This window comes from Acaromyces ingoldii (assembly GCF_003144295.1).
Source record: "Acaromyces ingoldii strain MCA 4198 unplaced genomic scaffold FA10scaffold_5, whole genome shotgun sequence".
Taxonomy (NCBI): domain Eukaryota; kingdom Fungi; phylum Basidiomycota; class Exobasidiomycetes; order Exobasidiales; family Cryptobasidiaceae; genus Acaromyces; species Acaromyces ingoldii.
In genome coordinates this window covers 886,463-900,791 of record NW_020290251.1, presented here as the reverse complement: position 1 = coordinate 900,791, position 14,329 = coordinate 886,463, and the positions used below count along the sequence as shown (strand labels likewise).

Genomic DNA, 14,329 nt, shown 5'->3' with positions numbered 1-14,329 from the left:
CTGGTCGTCCTTTTGTCGGACATAGACTAAACGAGCCACAAACGCCGCGAACTGAATTGCCCCCTCCACCTTGGAGACCGGCGAAAAGCACATCATTTCTTCGTAGGACCCTCGCTTTCGTATTGCAAAGGTATATAAGCCGATGACCTCCATGTCCCATCGGATCGCTTCCCACATCAAACAGTTGAAGCTGAATCGCGCTTCGCTTCTTCCCGCCACCAGAAACACAGGAAGTCTCACTCGAAGCTTCAACGCCGCCCACGCCACCATGTCGCCGTCCCAGTCCACCTCGTATGCCTCGGGCCAGCAGGCGCCAAAGTGGCCCGCAGACAAGCCGCTAGCGCTCCAAATCAACCATTTCTCTCCCGTCCGCGAGGGCCACCCGCCCCCGGGCACGGTCCCAGACGAGATTGTGGCCGAGGGCGAGGAGAGGCCGCTGCTCTTTCATTCGGTTCAGCTGCCCGTGTCGAGGCTGACGCTCAAGAATGCCATCGTGGTCAGGTGAGCTTTAAGCTTCACTTTAAGAAGATCGAAGGGCACTCGTTTCTCACACATGCTGCTCCTACTACAGTCCCATGTGCCAGTACTCGGTCGTGGACGGCTATCCCTCGCCCTACCACCTGGCCCACCTGGGCTCGTTTGCCCTTCACGGCGCCGGCACCATCATGGTCGAGGCTTCTGGCGTCACATCAGCCGGCAGGATCACGCCACAGGATCTGGGCATCTACAAGGACGACCACATTCCTGCCCACACCTCTCTCGTCAGCGCGTTGAAATCGTTCACCGAAGGTCTCACTGTGGGTGTCCAGCTGGCCCACGCCGGGCGAAAGGCTTCGACGTGGTCGCCATTCCACCGCGGCGAGCGCAAAGTCAAGGAGTACGTCACCGACGAGGAGGGCGGCTGGACAAAGGAAGTCGTGGCGCCCAGCGCCTTGGCGTGGGGAAAGGGCTGGATCACGCCGCGCGCACTCTCCACGGCTGAGGTCAAGGAGGTGCAGAAGCAGTTTGTCGATGCTGCTGCTCGCGCCTTTGAGTCGGGCTACGACTTTGTCGAGCTCCACGCCGCCCACGGCTATCTGCTCCACAGCTTCCTCAGCCCGCTCTCCAACCAGCGCACCGACGAGTACGGCGGCTCGTTTGAGAACCGGTCACGGCTGCTCATCGACACGGCAAAGGAGATCCGCGCAAAGTTTCCCGAGAGGAGCCTCTGGGTTCGCGTGAGCGCAACCGACTACGCCGAGCATGTTCATGCCGAGGGAAAGCAGTCGTGGGACATTGAGCAGACAAAGCAGCTCCACAAGGTGCTCAGCCAGGTCGGCGTCGACGTTCTCGACGTCAGTGGTGGTGGTGAGTGCCTGCCTCAATTTCAGCCCTTCTTTCGCGACGAGAATTTGTCACTGACCTCCTTGTCACACACTCCACCCTTAGGCCTCGTCGAGTTCCAGAAGATCTCGCCTCGTCCAGCGTACCAGCTCCCTTACGCCCATGAGCTCTCCAAGAACAAGCTCGCGAGCCCGCTCTTGGGCACTGTCGGCATCATGGAGGGCGACGAGTACCCGGGTCAGGTGGCAGAAAAGGCCCTCGAGGACGGCGACGCCTCGCTCGTCTTCTTTGCCCGCGGCTTGTTGGCCAACCCTGCCTGGCCCGAATTCGCCGGCGCCAACCTCCTGGGCGTCCGGCCGGCGGGCAACCCGCAGTACCACCGTGTCCACCCCGTCAAGCCGGGCGAGACAAAGGGGAAGAAGGCCCCTTCGACGGCCCAGAACCACAACTAGAGCCTAGCCTTGAATTGTTGTAAATGCTAGATCATTCGTCTTGTCTGAGAATCTCGATGGAGTCCTCTTTCTTCACCCATGTCGGCCAGAAAAGCAAGAGCCAGGGTCTCCGCCGTGTCCACGTTTGCTGTTGCAGGAAAAAACACCGTGCACGGGCTTCCTTGCATATTTTTCAGAAAAGAAAGCTCGGTCGTGAGACGTGTCTCTGTGTCTCAAGCCCGCCGCGCTCTCGGTCGGTCTTGGCCCTCTTTCTTCTCGTGCTTCTCCGTCGTGTTCTCCCTTCTTCCCTTCTCTCTTCCCCCCTTCCTCCTCCCCTCCAACCTTTCGTATTCCCCCTTTCCTTCCTATGCAAGCATGGCCGAAGAACAGGCTCCCCCCGTCCGTCGGATCTGCTGCATCGGCGCTGGCTATGTCGGAGGTCCGACGTGCTCCGTCATTGCCCTCAACTGCCCCGACATCACCGTCCACATCGCCGATATCAATGCGGCGCGCATCGCCGCATGGAACAGCGATCCGGACCCCGTCACGGGCGAGCTCGTCAATTTGCCCGTGTACGAGCCGGGCCTGGCCGAGGTGGTGAAGAAGTGCCGGGGACGGAACCTGTTCTTTACGACGGACATTGAAAAGGCGATTGAGGAGGCCGATCTCGTCTTTGTCAGCGTCAATACCCCGACAAAGAAGAGCGGCATGGGCAAGGGCTTTGCGGCCGACCTGCAGTGAGTGTTGGTCGTTTGCGTGCCTTCTCTCTTTGAAAGGTTCAATCGCTAAGGGCGGTCTGTGTTTCACTCCCCCTGTCCAGCTACGTCGAGGCATCGACGCGTCTCATTGCTTCCGTCTCGTCGTCGTCCAAGATTATCGTGGAGAAGTCTACGGTGCCTTGCCGCACGGCTGCATCCATGCGCACCATTCTCGAGGCCAACGCCCGGCCGGGGCTCCACTTCGACATCCTGTCCAACCCCGAGTTTCTGGCTGAGGGCACAGCCGTGCAGGATCTGCAGAATCCAGACCGCGTGCTGATTGGCAGTCTCAAGACAAAAGAGGGAGAGTTGGCAGCGAGGAGGCTCAAGGATGTCTATGCGCACTGGGTCCCGCGGGAAAAGGTCTATACCACTGGGTTGTGGAGCAGCGAGCTGAGCAAGCTGGTGGGTTTCGTCATTTTGGAGTCCCTTGTCCTCTTACCGTGAGAGCTCATCAGACGACGAGCGCGATTGCAGGCAGCCAATGCGCTCTTGGCTCAGCGAATCTCATCGATCAATGCAATGGCCGCCATCTGCGAAGCGACGGGTGCCGACGTACAAGAGGTCGCCCACGCCTGCGGCCTCGACAAGCGCATCGGGCCAAATTTCCTCAAGGCCAGTGTCGGTTTCGGGGGGAGCTGCTTTCAAAAGGACATTCTCAACCTTGTCTACCTCTCTGAATCGCTCAATCTGCCTCAAGTGGCCGACTACTGGAAGCAGGTCATCACAATGAACGAGTACTCAAAGAGCCGGTTCGCACAGAAGGTAGTCTCGACGCTCTTCAACACCATCACGGCAAAGAAAGTGGCCGTACTCGGCTTTGCCTTTAAGAAGAACACGGGAGACACGAGAGAAAGCGCCGCCATCTCGCTGTGCAGATACTTTCGGCAAGAGAATGCTTTTGTGGCCATCTACGATCCAAAGGTGCCCGAGGCGCAGATCTGGCTCGACTTGACGGAGCCGGGCGTCGTGGACGACACAAAGCAGGGTGAGTCGCTGCATCAGCTTAATGTTGATGAAGAGAAAGCTGAACTGAATTTTCACAGTCAAAGAACAAGTCACCATTCACAAGTCCGTCCAATCTGCGTGCAAGGATGCCGAGGCCGTCGTCATTGCGACCGAGTGGGACGAGTTCAAGACTCTCGACTGGGAGGCCATCTACGCCTCGATGAAGAAGCCTGCCTTCGTCTTCGACGGCCGCGCTATCGTCGATCCCAAGAAGCTTCGTCAAGTCGGCTTCAAGGTTCACACCGTTGGACAAGGGCCTGAGATTGTCGACCCCATCTGGGCGTAGATCCGCCGGTCCCTCATCCTCGCTCTCTTGCCTCCGGCGCTTGCTTGATTGCTCAGACATAAAAAATCGGACGATGACCTTGTAGAAGATAGAATAGCCACGCATGCTAATATACACCCCCTTTCAGCTGAATTCCTCAGTCCACGAGAACAGACTACCATCCAGGCTACTTCATGTTTTTGAGGACCTCGCTGACGGCCTGGAGGAAGATGTCTGCGTGCTTCTTCTCAAAGACCAGCATCGGCCTCAGTCTGACTGTGCTGTCGCCGCAGCCGCCCAAATGAACCCCATGGTCCCTCCTCATCTTGACCAGAAAGTCGTCGCGGCCCTTTGTCGAGGGCAGATCCCAGGCAATAAAGGTTCCCTGGTTCTCGCCGCGCAGGTTCGACATGGCCGAGCCGGCAAAGAGCGATTCAAGATTCGAGTAGACGTGCGACCCAACATCGCGCACGTTCTCCAGCAGATTCGAGGCGCGAACGGTGCGGAGGATCTGGCGTGCTTGGAGAGCCCTGATTGGGTCTCCCATCCAGGTGTTGTCTGTGGGCGCAGTTCTCTTATATTTTTAGTGTCTCGGTCTAGAAAGAGGCAAGGAGAGACCCACAGTTGCGGTATGGCACCGAGGGCCTCGTCTCGATGTTGTGGTAGAAGCCAGCCGCTTGCATCCTGTGACAAGTAGTCAGTGCCTAAGGTTCCTCATTAAGATCAGGATCAATACTCACTTCTTGCTGAACGTGACGATGTCGGCAGGCCTCTCGAGGTCCCACGCCTCGTGCGCCCAGAGCCGGCCCGTTGCGCCAACGCCGGTCTGCACCTCATCCACGATCATGAACACGCCGAGCTTGTGCGTGAGTTCGCGCAGGGCCCGGAAGAAGGAAGGGCTTGCGTGCTGGTCGCCTCCCTCGGAGGCGATGGGCTCCACGACGAGACCGGCAACGGGCGCCTTTTGACGCCAGGCAACGATCGTCTCTTCGACCCGCGCCAGTGTGGCGGCCTCGGCCTCTGCATTCTCTCGAGCATGCTCAGCGAGCGGGTATTTGATGTCTGCGTATTTCGTGGAAGTCGCATATGTGAGGAAACTTTGGAGAGGACACTGGTGGGAGACAAGACTCACTTGGCCAAGGGACAGCGGGCCAGTCGAAGCTGGGGATGTCGACCTTGTGAACTGCCTTGCTCCTCGTCGTGCTCAGCGAACCGAAGAGCCGTCCATGGAACTGAGAATAGTAATCAGCACACCTTGCGCACGTTCACAGAGAGAGGAAGGAGCAAAGACCCCCGGCTGCCACTCACGCCCTTTTCGAAGCTGAGGATGCTCAAGTCGGGCGAGCCAGGCTCTTGATTCTTCATGCAGCTCGTCATCTCCTCGTCGGTGAAGGCCACACCCTCGCCCCTCTCCCTGGCGCGATAGGCCATAAAGACGGCCTTGTAGGCGTTTTCGTTGGCACAGCTGCCACACATGGCCGTAAAGACCTGGTTGAGTCCACGGGGCTTGACCCACTCATCGCCGATGCCGCCGTCGTTGATCCACGAAGCCCACTGGGCTGGGGGAAAGCTGCCGATGGCCGGCCGATTCGTGGCGGCCATGACGAATTCCGGCGAGTGGGCCAGCGAGACGAGGTCTGGGTGGTTGTATCCAAGGGCGATTGACCTATCGTTGGCCCCGCAGAAAGAAGCTTCTCTTCATGAATTCGACTGGAAAGGAACTGCGTGGACAAGAAGACAGACACTCACGCAATCTGCGCAAACATGTCGAGCATGACGTTGCCGTCTGCATCGACGATGAAATTGCCCTTGGACCTGGCATAGTCGGCAACGAATGCGTGGGCGCGGTCCTCTTGGAAGCCTCCAATCTCCTTGGACGCTTCAATCGAGAGTGGTCCAGGGATGGGCCCGCCGGGCTTGACCAGCGCCGGGTGTGTGGGCTGGTCCGAGGAAGGGAAGATGGACGTGGAGGCGGCGGTGGCGAGGAAGCGGGCGCGGGGAGAGGCCGCGATGAGGGAGCCGCTGCGGGCGAGGGCGAGGCGCCTCGCAGTCATGGGTACCAGCATCGTGTCCGTTGCCTTAAGGGTGGTTGTGCTCGTTCAAGCTGCCGCGAAAAGATGCGCGAGTAGACCAGGCCAAGCCAGAGCGACACAGAAGGCGAATGAGTCAGATGGGAATCTCCACAGCAAGCAGGCCGAATATCTTCTCGCCCTCCGCGCGGGGGTGCTTTAGAAACGCAAATGCGCCTATAGGTCGCGAACCCCATGCAGCCACTAAACGCTCGCGCATTTGCCAGAATCAAAGAAAACCATTGATAAGAGCGAAGAGAACGATAATCGTGACAAAGAGTGTGAAAAAAGTAGAGTGTAGAGATGGAAACGAATGAGGAAAGAACGACATCGATAATGGAAACAAAAGAGATACACTGACTTTGTACCTTTACAGAGAAAGAGAGACCAGAAGACCGAGAGAAAGAGCGAGGCTTCGAGAGACACGATGGAGGAAGTCTCACATGCAAAAGAGCTTGCTGTTCTTCTTCTTTTGCACTTCTTCCAGCCGCTGCTCCAAGGCCCTCCTGGCACGATCCTTAGCCTCTCTCTCGGCCTGGAGCCGGCTCTCATAGCCTTGCTTCTCGAGCATGACGTTGTTCTTGACGGCGTCGTTCTCCTTTTGCACCGTGCTCACCTGCACGCGCAGCTCGTCTGCCTGGGCTGCAAAGCGGTCCCTCTCCCTGGCAGCCTCCGATAGCTGGACGCGCGACTTGCGCAGGTTGCGCTCGCTGTCGTTGAGGGCCGCCTCGAGCGTGGCCACGAGGTCGATGTTGGCCTGGAGGTCCTGCTCGCAGTGGTTGAGCTGCTTGGCCAGGCTCTTGAGCTCCTCAGCCTGGTCCGCCAGCAGCTTGGCCACCTTCGGGTCCGACGCCGCCAGGCCGTTGATGTTAGGCATGTTGCTGATGCTCGTGATGCTTGACGACCGCGTGAGGGAGCCCGACTGCAGGCTCTGGCTCGGCGAGTCGGGTCTCGTCAGGATCGAGGAGCCCGAGTTTCGGAAGCCTGAATGGCGCTGCGTCGGCGTCGTCGCACCTCCATTCGGCGTCGGAGGCGGTGGCACGTTGGGTGGTGGCGTCAGCGGCGGAGGCTTCGCACCACCACCAACTCCGAGCGACTTTGAGCTTCTAGCATCGCTGTGCGACGAGCCGGCGTCCGTGTAGTCGGACACACGCTTGGCTGTGTTGGGCGATCTCGGCAAGCCATTGTGCCCGTTTGCGTGTGCACCCGAGCTCGAGCTCGCATCACCGTCAAGGTCTCCACTGCTGGAGGCGGCGACACCCCTCGAACGGTTGTTGGCCCGCGTCTCGGCAATAGTGAGCTTGATCTGCGTCTCGCGGTACAGGCTCTCCTGCCTCGCACGCTCCTCGACGAGGCTCTGGATGTCGCTCTTGCTCCTCATGAGCTCGGACCGAGCATTGGAAAGGCTTGCCTGCAACAGGTCTGTCTCCTTTCGAAGCTGGGCAATCGTTGTGGCACTGGTGTCAACGCCGCTTCCGTTTGTAGGTCCGCCTCGACCCTCCTTGAGCTGCTCCACCTCCAAGACCAGCCGGTCACGCTCCAGCTGCGTCTCTGAGAGGGCCTCTTCGAGTGTGACGAGGGCATCGTTGGTTTCGGACAGCTCAGAGCGAATTGCGTCGAGGTCGTGTGGGTCCTGCTCCAGCAGCTTCATGTACTTTGCTTCGAGCTCGCGTCGCTCCATCAGGGCCCGATCGAGATCCCGCTGCAGATCAGCAACACGGACAGAGTGCTCATCGCCCAGCACGGTCAGCCGGTCAGCGTGCGCAGTCTTGAGCGCTTCGAGCTGCTCGAGCGTGTGCAAGTGGTTCTTCTCCAGCCTCTCGATGTCCCTCTTGGCGTTTTGCGCAGCCGTGGAATGGTCCGCCTGTCCCTTGGACAGCTCTTGGCGCAGCGACTCCATTGCCGACGAGTGCTCTTCGCCCATCTTTGCCAGGGCATCATCGTGATCCCGCTTCGCCTGCTCCAGGCTGCCCTGGCTGGCCGCGAGGGCATCGGCGTGCTCCTTGCCGAGGTCCTGGATAGCGCGGCTGTGTGTCTCTGTGGCCGTCGCCAGAGACTCGTCGCGAGAGGTGACCAGCGCCTTGGCGTGAAGGTCCTTGAGAGAAGCGGTAGCGCTCTCGTGTTGCGACTGAATCTGCTCCAGCTTCCTCTGGTGGTCATCCTTCATCCGCCCCAGCACATCTTCATGGTCCTTCGTGAGAGACTCGAGCTTCGTGCTGTGCTCCTCAAGGGCGCCATCGTGCTCCATCGTCAGCTTGGTCTGCAGCTCGTCCAGAGCGACGCGGTGCTCTTCGGCCAGCTTCGTCTGCATCGCCACCATAGCCTGCCTGTGCCTGCTGTGCGTCTCGGCCTCTCCCTCGCCAAGCGACTTCGAGTGCTCTTCGTGGAGAGCGTCGATAGCGGCAGCATGGTCAGCTGCTTGTCTGGCCACAATTGCGCCGTGCTCGTCCTTGAGCTTGGAGACGACCGACGTGTGATCAGCCCGGATGGATTCGACTTGCTTCTCGAAGTCGGCCTTGGTCGAGCTGAGCGTCTCGGCGTGCGCAGCGTCCTTGTCTGCTAACACCTTGGTGAGAAGCGTGGTGTGCTCCTCCTTGGTCTTGTCCATCGCCAAGGCGTGCTGCTCCGAAGCCGTCACCAGCGCCTTTTCGCCCTCGCTTCGGGCCTGAAGCACGGCCTCATTGTGGCCAAGCTCCCGGGTCTGGATCTCTTCCTTGTGCAAGTCCCTGAGCTTCTGCATCGCCTCGTCCATCGTCGCCTGTGAAGTCTTCTGGTGCTCTTCGGCCTGTTTCGCCAGGGCCGCAGCCTTGGCCTGCGTCAGATCTGCCAAGGCGGCTGTGTGCTCCTCGCTTCGGGTTGTCATGGCCGAAGCGTGCTCCTGACGCAGCGCCTCGAGCTGCTCGTCCACAGCGGCGGTGGTTCCCTGCCCGTTGGCGTCTGCACCCTTGATCGACACGGCAGAGGCAGCCAGCTGTGCACGGAGGTTCTCGATCTCCAAGGCCATGTTGGCAGCCTGGTCGCGCGACAACGTCTGCAGCGTCTCGTGCTCGCGGCGATTCTTGGCCAGCTCCGCACGCAGCTCATCCATCTGCTGGCGCGACGACATCTCCTTGCGAGCCATAGACCTCATGAGCTCGTCAACGTTGGCACCACCAGCGCCGCCTCCATGCGATTCAGAGACGAGTTGCCGGATGACGCTAAATTCTCGCTCCGTTGCCGGCGTCAATGGCGGGGTGGCACCTTCGACAGCGGCTCCTCCTCGAGTCAAACCCTCTCCAGGGGGCGAGAGCAAAGAGGCGCCTTCCTTGGCGGCGGCGGCTTGACGAGGAGGGACGCTACCACTCTCGCGCGCACCCCTCTCCAGCGCGGCAATCTCTTCGTCTCTCTCCTGAAGCACCTCCTGGAGCCTCATCGTTTCCTTTTCCAGGCTCGCAATCTTCCGCTCATAGTTCGCCGGCGAGTCGGGCTGCTTGTTCGACAAAGAATCGGCCGAGGGCGAAGCGCCAGGAGGCACAATACCAAGCTTGGCAAAGTCGCTGCTCCCCGACAGGCTCAAGGGCCTCTTGCCGCGTCCCGTATAGGTATCCGAGGTAGAGAGCGAGAGCGTACGTTGCCGCAAGGGAGAGTCCTCCGCCGAGGTACTGCCATTGATGGAGCCGCTGGCTGGCCGCGTGGGCGTCGTCGCGTTTCCGCTGCCCTCTCGAGGTGTGCTCTCCCTCGGATTGTATAAAAAAGTGCCTGATGATCGGCGAGACAGTGACCTCCGCCTGGCCGGACCGGGGTCGGCGAGCAGGCTGTCCTGATTCCGGCCTCGAAGGGTCATGGAACCCCTGCGTGACAGCGAAGGGCTCTCCAGCTCTTCTCCCTGGCGGCTCGAGCTTGGTCCATCACTGCGAAGCTTGGCCTCGGAGACCTGCTGGTTCAGATCCTGGATCTCGGCAAGAGCCTCCCTGTACTTGACGTTGACCGTCTCGAGGTCGGCCTGCAGCTTTGCCTCCTCTTCCTTCTTACCCTCGAGCTCATTGTTGTACATTTCCACCTGGATTCGCAGCTGTTCCAGCTCCTCCTCTGCACTCGCGCTATCCTTTGGTGTACCTGTGGGAGCTGTGGCCGCTGTGCTGAAAGACGTCGTCGAGGCCGACCTCAAGCCTGCTGCTGCTGCTGCTCCAGCGGCACCTACAGCCGCTGTGGCTGTCGCTGCCTTCTCCAGCTGCTGGATGCGGTCCTGGAGCTTGCCACGTTCGAGCTCGTGCGAAGCCGCCGAATCAGTCAGTCGCCCACGCTCGCGGACTACCTCGTCCTTTTCACCCTGGAGCTTCTCGACCTTTGTCTGCAGATCCAGAAGCCTGACGTCGCGCAGGTCGAGCTCCTCCAGAAGGGCCTTGTTCTGTTTGGCGTCATCGAGCGAGTCCAGCCGCTGCTTGAGCTCCTTGTAGGCCTCGTCGCGCCGCTCCAGGTCTCTCTCGAGCCGAGCGACTTGGTCCTTCATGCTCTCGACGGTGTCGTCAGCCTTTTGCAACCGAGCCTCGAGGTCCTTGATGTACTCTTCCGTCGACGCCTCTGCCTCGCGCAGCCTAGCCACTTCCTTTCTAAGCTCAGCCGTAATTTGGGCGTTGGCGTCACCGTCACTCGTGTGCGAGGCCAGACGGGTTTCGAGATCACGGGCGTAGGTGTTGGCGGATGACTCGCGATCCTGCAGCTTGGCCAGCCTCGCCTGAAGCTCCGTCACCGTCTGCTCGCGCGTCTCGAGATCCTGCTCCAGCTTCGTGATGCGCGACTCCTGTTCAGTCTGGCGTAATTCGCCGTCCATGATGACGTCTTCCGAATGACCCAGGGCCGCCTTCATGAGGTTGATCTGACCTTCGAGGGCATCAACCGTCTTTTCGTACTCGACAATGATGGGCTCGGCAGCCTCGAGGAAGTCGGCATTGGAGTCAGACGAGCTGTGGCCCTGCTGCAGCTTGGTCAGGTCGGCGGTGAGCTGCGAGTGCTTCTGGCTGAGGCTGGCATACTTTTCCCGCCACTCGATGAGCTCCTTTTGATCCATTGCGCGCATAGCTGAGTCGCTGCCCGGTGTGCCTGACTTGAAACCCCTGAGGATGGCGAGCTCCTTGCGCAGTTTCATAACCTGAGTCTGCAAGTATTCGACGTCGTCCCACCCAACCTCTACCTGATTGAGTTCGGCCTTGTTCTTGATGTTGCGAGCCCGGTTGGCGTACTGGAGCGTGTTGATCGTCTCGCTGACATTGTATTCGGTGGGCGAGACGCAGGCAATCATGAGCGTGTACGCATTGCCACCCAGGCTGTCTTGCAGCAGCCGAGTCAGCTTCGAGTCTCGGTAGGGAATGTGCGTCGTCCTCCTCGCTTTGACCGGATCACCCAGGGCCGAGATGACGTTCCCCAGAGCATGCAGGCCCGAGTTGATCGAGATGCCCTCCTTGACCCGGTCTCCTTGGGCTGCCGTACGCTTGAGCTAAAGTGAGGGGGAACATTCGTCCATCGTGTCAGCTGCTTTGATCTTCACCAATGGTGTATGCCCATCATTCCTCAACCTACCCGCTCTGAGCCTGCCAGGTCGACAAAGTGAAACTTGCTCGTGACGGTGACCCATTCGCCCCCAGCGTCTGCAGCGGGGTCGCGATCGCTGCCAAACATGGGCGAGTGGCTCCGCGGCGGCGCCCCCGCTACGCTCGAGGGACGCAGCGACGATGGAGTTCCTGCCCGCGATGCACGTGCGCCGCCACCAGGCGTGGGAATGTTGGACGCAGGCCGAGGGAGGCCAGACCGGCCGCTGGGCGTCGTTCGTCCAGTGGGGGTGGTGCGGCCGCCAAAGACGCTGGCGGGCCGGTTGCCTGGGATGTTGCTGCTGCTGCTCGGTGGGGGAGGGGCGCCGTTTCCCACAAACTTGCGCTGGACGAGGGTGAGGGAGAAGATGGCGTGAGATCGCGAGGATTGCGCATTCATGTCCGTCTCGTTTGTTCTCCGAATCGTCGAGCCCTGGAGCAGGTGGTTCATGACGTCTGCCACGTTGTTGACCTTGACCTCTCGGAGGCCGCTCCAGATAATGTGGCCCTGCTTGTCCTCTCGGATCTGCACCAAGGGCCGATTGTCGCCATCTGCATCTGCGAGGAGATCGATGAGCTCCTCATTGTAGATCTCGATGAAGCTGGCCTTGGCGCTGTACTGAACGGCGCCGCTGCGGGCCTGCTGCTGCTTGATGGCGCGAAAGACGTCTGCGACGGCGCGAGGGATGATGCCCGTCTGCGGATCTGGCCGCTGGCCTGCGACGAGGGCCTCAAAGTCGACATCGGCCACCGAGGTGCCCATCGTGTAGCTCTTTCCGCTCGATGTCTGGCCGTAGGCGAGAATGGTGACATTGTAGCCCTCGAGAAAGCGGCTGATGAGTGGTTGCACAGAGCCGGCATACACCTGCTCTTGACCATCATCGGGAGCAAGAACCCTGTCAAAGGTGAAGCTCTGCTTTTTCAGGGGCGCGGCTGTCGAGGCGGTAGGTGCACCGGAGGGCGGTGGTCCCCCTGGCTCGACCTGCAGCGCGTTGCTCGACTGGGGCACCACTACATGCCGCTGCCATCTTGCAGGAATCGAGCTCTGGTCGTGCGCCGTCACTGGTCGAACCCGGACGGCGACTTGGACCGAGGTCGCGTTGCCTGCGCTCGTCGACGAAGCAGGCCCTGGAAACAAGACCGAGTACTCCCGGTTCCGCGCCGCCATCGTCCAGCTCTCCTCTGGCTGCTCCCAACTGACAGTAGTAATGAGGTTGAGTGAAGGCGGGGCGAGTCACGGGCGGAACAAGGGGAAGATTGAGGGCGAACTCTTCGATCTTGGGAGGGGTGTGCTGTAGTAGTATCGGAGAAAGGGGGGCAAATGCACGTTGCTTATTCCCACCGGTCTGCGCACACGCGTCAGCTACGTCTTTCGTCAGGGGCGGCTCTAGCCGTCGGTCGTGTTGTGGTCGTGAGCGTGGCGAAAGCGCTGCGCGCGCCTTTCTATAGGGAGGAAGGTGTGCACCGTGACGCGGTCGGGGTGTAGCGACGACGACGACGGCCAAAGACAATGGTGGGCGAAGAGGATTGAAGAAGCGCGAACAGACAGACGACCTAACTTTTGATTTTTCTTATTTTGGATAGGATTTGATTGCGCGAAGACACGAGCGGCTTCTGAGAGTTCCGACCAAGCTAAGTGCGCGTGTCCTGCTGCTGCTGCCTACCCCCAAGAACCAGTTTCTGAAAACCTAGCCAATAATAAGCTACCGGCTCGGGTCAACAGGAAGGCGCAAATCCAGAAGACTCTCCCAAGGACGCTAACTAAATGCAGGAGTGAAGGGGAGCCCCCCTTTAAGCATCGTTAATTTCACTTTCGCGACGCGCCACTGCTGTCGACTTGCCTCAATGGAGACCGTACCGTGTCTCTGCATACTCTCGTCGTGTGCTCCTTCCTCATCAGCCAGGCCACTGTGGGCGCGCTAGAAACTAGGCGTTTCTGCATGTGTAGACTTGGGTGGGCTCTGACGCAGACTTGATGAACAATCAATTGTCTTGTGAGCTCTGCCACGCCAGAACAATCAATGTCCTTCAACAACCCTGGTTGGCCCGCTTTGGCGTGCGCTCGCTGGCCGTTCATATCAGGGGCCCGTGCGCGGTCCTCCGGAGGACCTCACGCTCCGGCAAGTTACGCCAGCCTCTTCCAGGAGCGATACCGTCAGCTTGGCAAGCTGATTGTTTATCGTAGTCTTATTCATGTACGGCCGTGTCTTGTTGGTTTGACAGCATGCTGAAAAAGAGGATCTGCGAGATACAGGGCTCTTGAAGAAAGCACTGAAGCATTGCGAGGGTAAACCAGCCCAGCACATCACCAACTTTGACCACGGCCAACCACGAAAGGCGGCAGACAGCGCGACGTACTTGTGCCTGAGCTTCGCTGCCCAAATTCGGCATGAAAGCACCGACTGCTATCTCCTTGCTATAATCTCCTCCCTTTCCTAGTAGACCTTTCCTTAGTATAGAGATCACCGTCCAGCAATCTCTCCGCGAGAAGATATGCTTTCGGCCGCTGAGCTCTATTGGTTCGGCAGGCTTGCTAACATATTGGTATTCTCTCCTTTTTGCATTGACGAGCATCTAAGATATCTTTTCGCTCTCTACCTATTTTCAGTCGTCGTCGACAGCAACGAAGCGAGACTCTCCGGCGAAGAAGGTAGCAAGAATGTGTGCAAACTTGAACTCTCTCTAGTTGGAATCTTTGAGCATCAGCAAAATGTCACCTTGGCTATAATCGATCAAATGCACATCAACGAGTTCGTCGAGGTCGAGAATGTTCGCAAGCTCAACCCTTTGAAAAATGGCTGCAATCTGTATTGCAACGTTAACATTGGACAGCTCAGGGCGAGACTATGTCCGGCTCTGCTGGACCAACTTCACTATACCGACTGCACTCTTGTCATTGGCCCTCCTTCCA

General features: G+C 59.4%; 4 protein-coding genes across 4 annotated transcripts; 2 read left to right on the top strand and 2 right to left on the bottom strand.

Annotated features, from left to right (window-relative positions):
• The first annotated feature begins 93 nt into the window (after window positions 1-93).
• Window positions 94-1,838, top strand: FA10DRAFT_268574 (FMN-linked oxidoreductase). The gene is made up of 4 exons (XM_025522389.1): window positions 94-124; window positions 212-501; window positions 572-1,347; window positions 1,429-1,838. Exons 2-4 carry the CDS (start codon window positions 269-271, stop codon window positions 1,773-1,775), a joined length of 1,356 nt encoding a protein of 451 aa, XP_025375577.1. The 5' UTR covers window positions 94-124; window positions 212-268; the 3' UTR covers window positions 1,776-1,838.
• Window positions 1,839-2,086: 248 nt separating this feature from the next.
• Window positions 2,087-3,936, top strand: FA10DRAFT_275958 (nucleotide sugar dehydrogenase). Its single transcript, XM_025523296.1, has 4 exons — window positions 2,087-2,491; window positions 2,575-2,917; window positions 2,990-3,500; window positions 3,559-3,936. Exons 1-4 carry the CDS (start codon window positions 2,130-2,132, stop codon window positions 3,804-3,806), a joined length of 1,464 nt encoding a protein of 487 aa, XP_025375576.1. The 5' UTR covers window positions 2,087-2,129; the 3' UTR covers window positions 3,807-3,936.
• FA10DRAFT_268572 (putative 4-aminobutyrate aminotransferase) lies at window positions 3,669-6,037 on the bottom strand. Its single transcript, XM_025522388.1, has 6 exons — window positions 5,535-6,037; window positions 5,094-5,451; window positions 4,918-5,017; window positions 4,526-4,847; window positions 4,408-4,469; window positions 3,669-4,343 (listed from the first exon to the last, which is right to left on the bottom strand). Exons 1-6 carry the CDS (start codon window positions 5,837-5,839, stop codon window positions 3,973-3,975), a joined length of 1,518 nt encoding a protein of 505 aa, XP_025375575.1. The 5' UTR covers window positions 5,840-6,037; the 3' UTR covers window positions 3,669-3,972.
• A 39-nt stretch (window positions 6,038-6,076) lies between these two features.
• Window positions 6,077-12,944, bottom strand: FA10DRAFT_268571 (kinesin-domain-containing protein). The gene is made up of 2 exons (XM_025522387.1): window positions 11,411-12,944; window positions 6,077-11,327 (listed from the first exon to the last, which is right to left on the bottom strand). Exons 1-2 carry the CDS (start codon window positions 12,584-12,586, stop codon window positions 6,294-6,296), a joined length of 6,210 nt encoding a protein of 2,069 aa, XP_025375574.1. The 5' UTR covers window positions 12,587-12,944; the 3' UTR covers window positions 6,077-6,293.
• Window positions 12,945-14,329: the final 1,385 nt, after the last annotated feature.

Coding starts and splice junctions, on each gene's coding strand:
- FA10DRAFT_268574 (XM_025522389.1), top strand. CDS start 269: ATGTCGCCGTCCCAGTCCACCTCGTATGCCTCGGGCCAGCAGGCGCCA. Junction 502..571: donor AAGAATGCCATCGTGGTCAG/GTGAGCTTTAAG, acceptor CTCCTACTACAG/TCCCATGTGCCAGTACTCGG. Junction 1,348..1,428: donor TCTCGACGTCAGTGGTGGTG/GTGAGTGCCTGC, acceptor CTCCACCCTTAG/GCCTCGTCGAGTTCCAGAAG.
- FA10DRAFT_275958 (XM_025523296.1), top strand. CDS start 2,130: ATGGCCGAAGAACAGGCTCCCCCCGTCCGTCGGATCTGCTGCATCGGC. Junction 2,492..2,574: donor GGCTTTGCGGCCGACCTGCA/GTGAGTGTTGGT, acceptor CCCCCTGTCCAG/CTACGTCGAGGCATCGACGC. Junction 2,918..2,989: donor GCAGCGAGCTGAGCAAGCTG/GTGGGTTTCGTC, acceptor GCGCGATTGCAG/GCAGCCAATGCGCTCTTGGC.
- FA10DRAFT_268572 (XM_025522388.1), bottom strand. CDS start 5,839: ATGACTGCGAGGCGCCTCGCCCTCGCCCGCAGCGGCTCCCTCATCGCG. Junction 5,018..5,093: donor TCCTCAGCTTCGAAAAGGGC/GTGAGTGGCAGC, acceptor TACTATTCTCAG/TTCCATGGACGGCTCTTCGG. Junction 4,848..4,917: donor GCCCGCTGTCCCTTGGCCAA/GTGAGTCTTGTC, acceptor CGAAATACGCAG/ACATCAAATACCCGCTCGCT.
- FA10DRAFT_268571 (XM_025522387.1), bottom strand. CDS start 12,586: ATGGCGGCGCGGAACCGGGAGTACTCGGTCTTGTTTCCAGGGCCTGCT. Junction 11,328..11,410: donor ACCTGGCAGGCTCAGAGCGG/GTAGGTTGAGGA, acceptor CCCTCACTTTAG/CTCAAGCGTACGGCAGCCCA.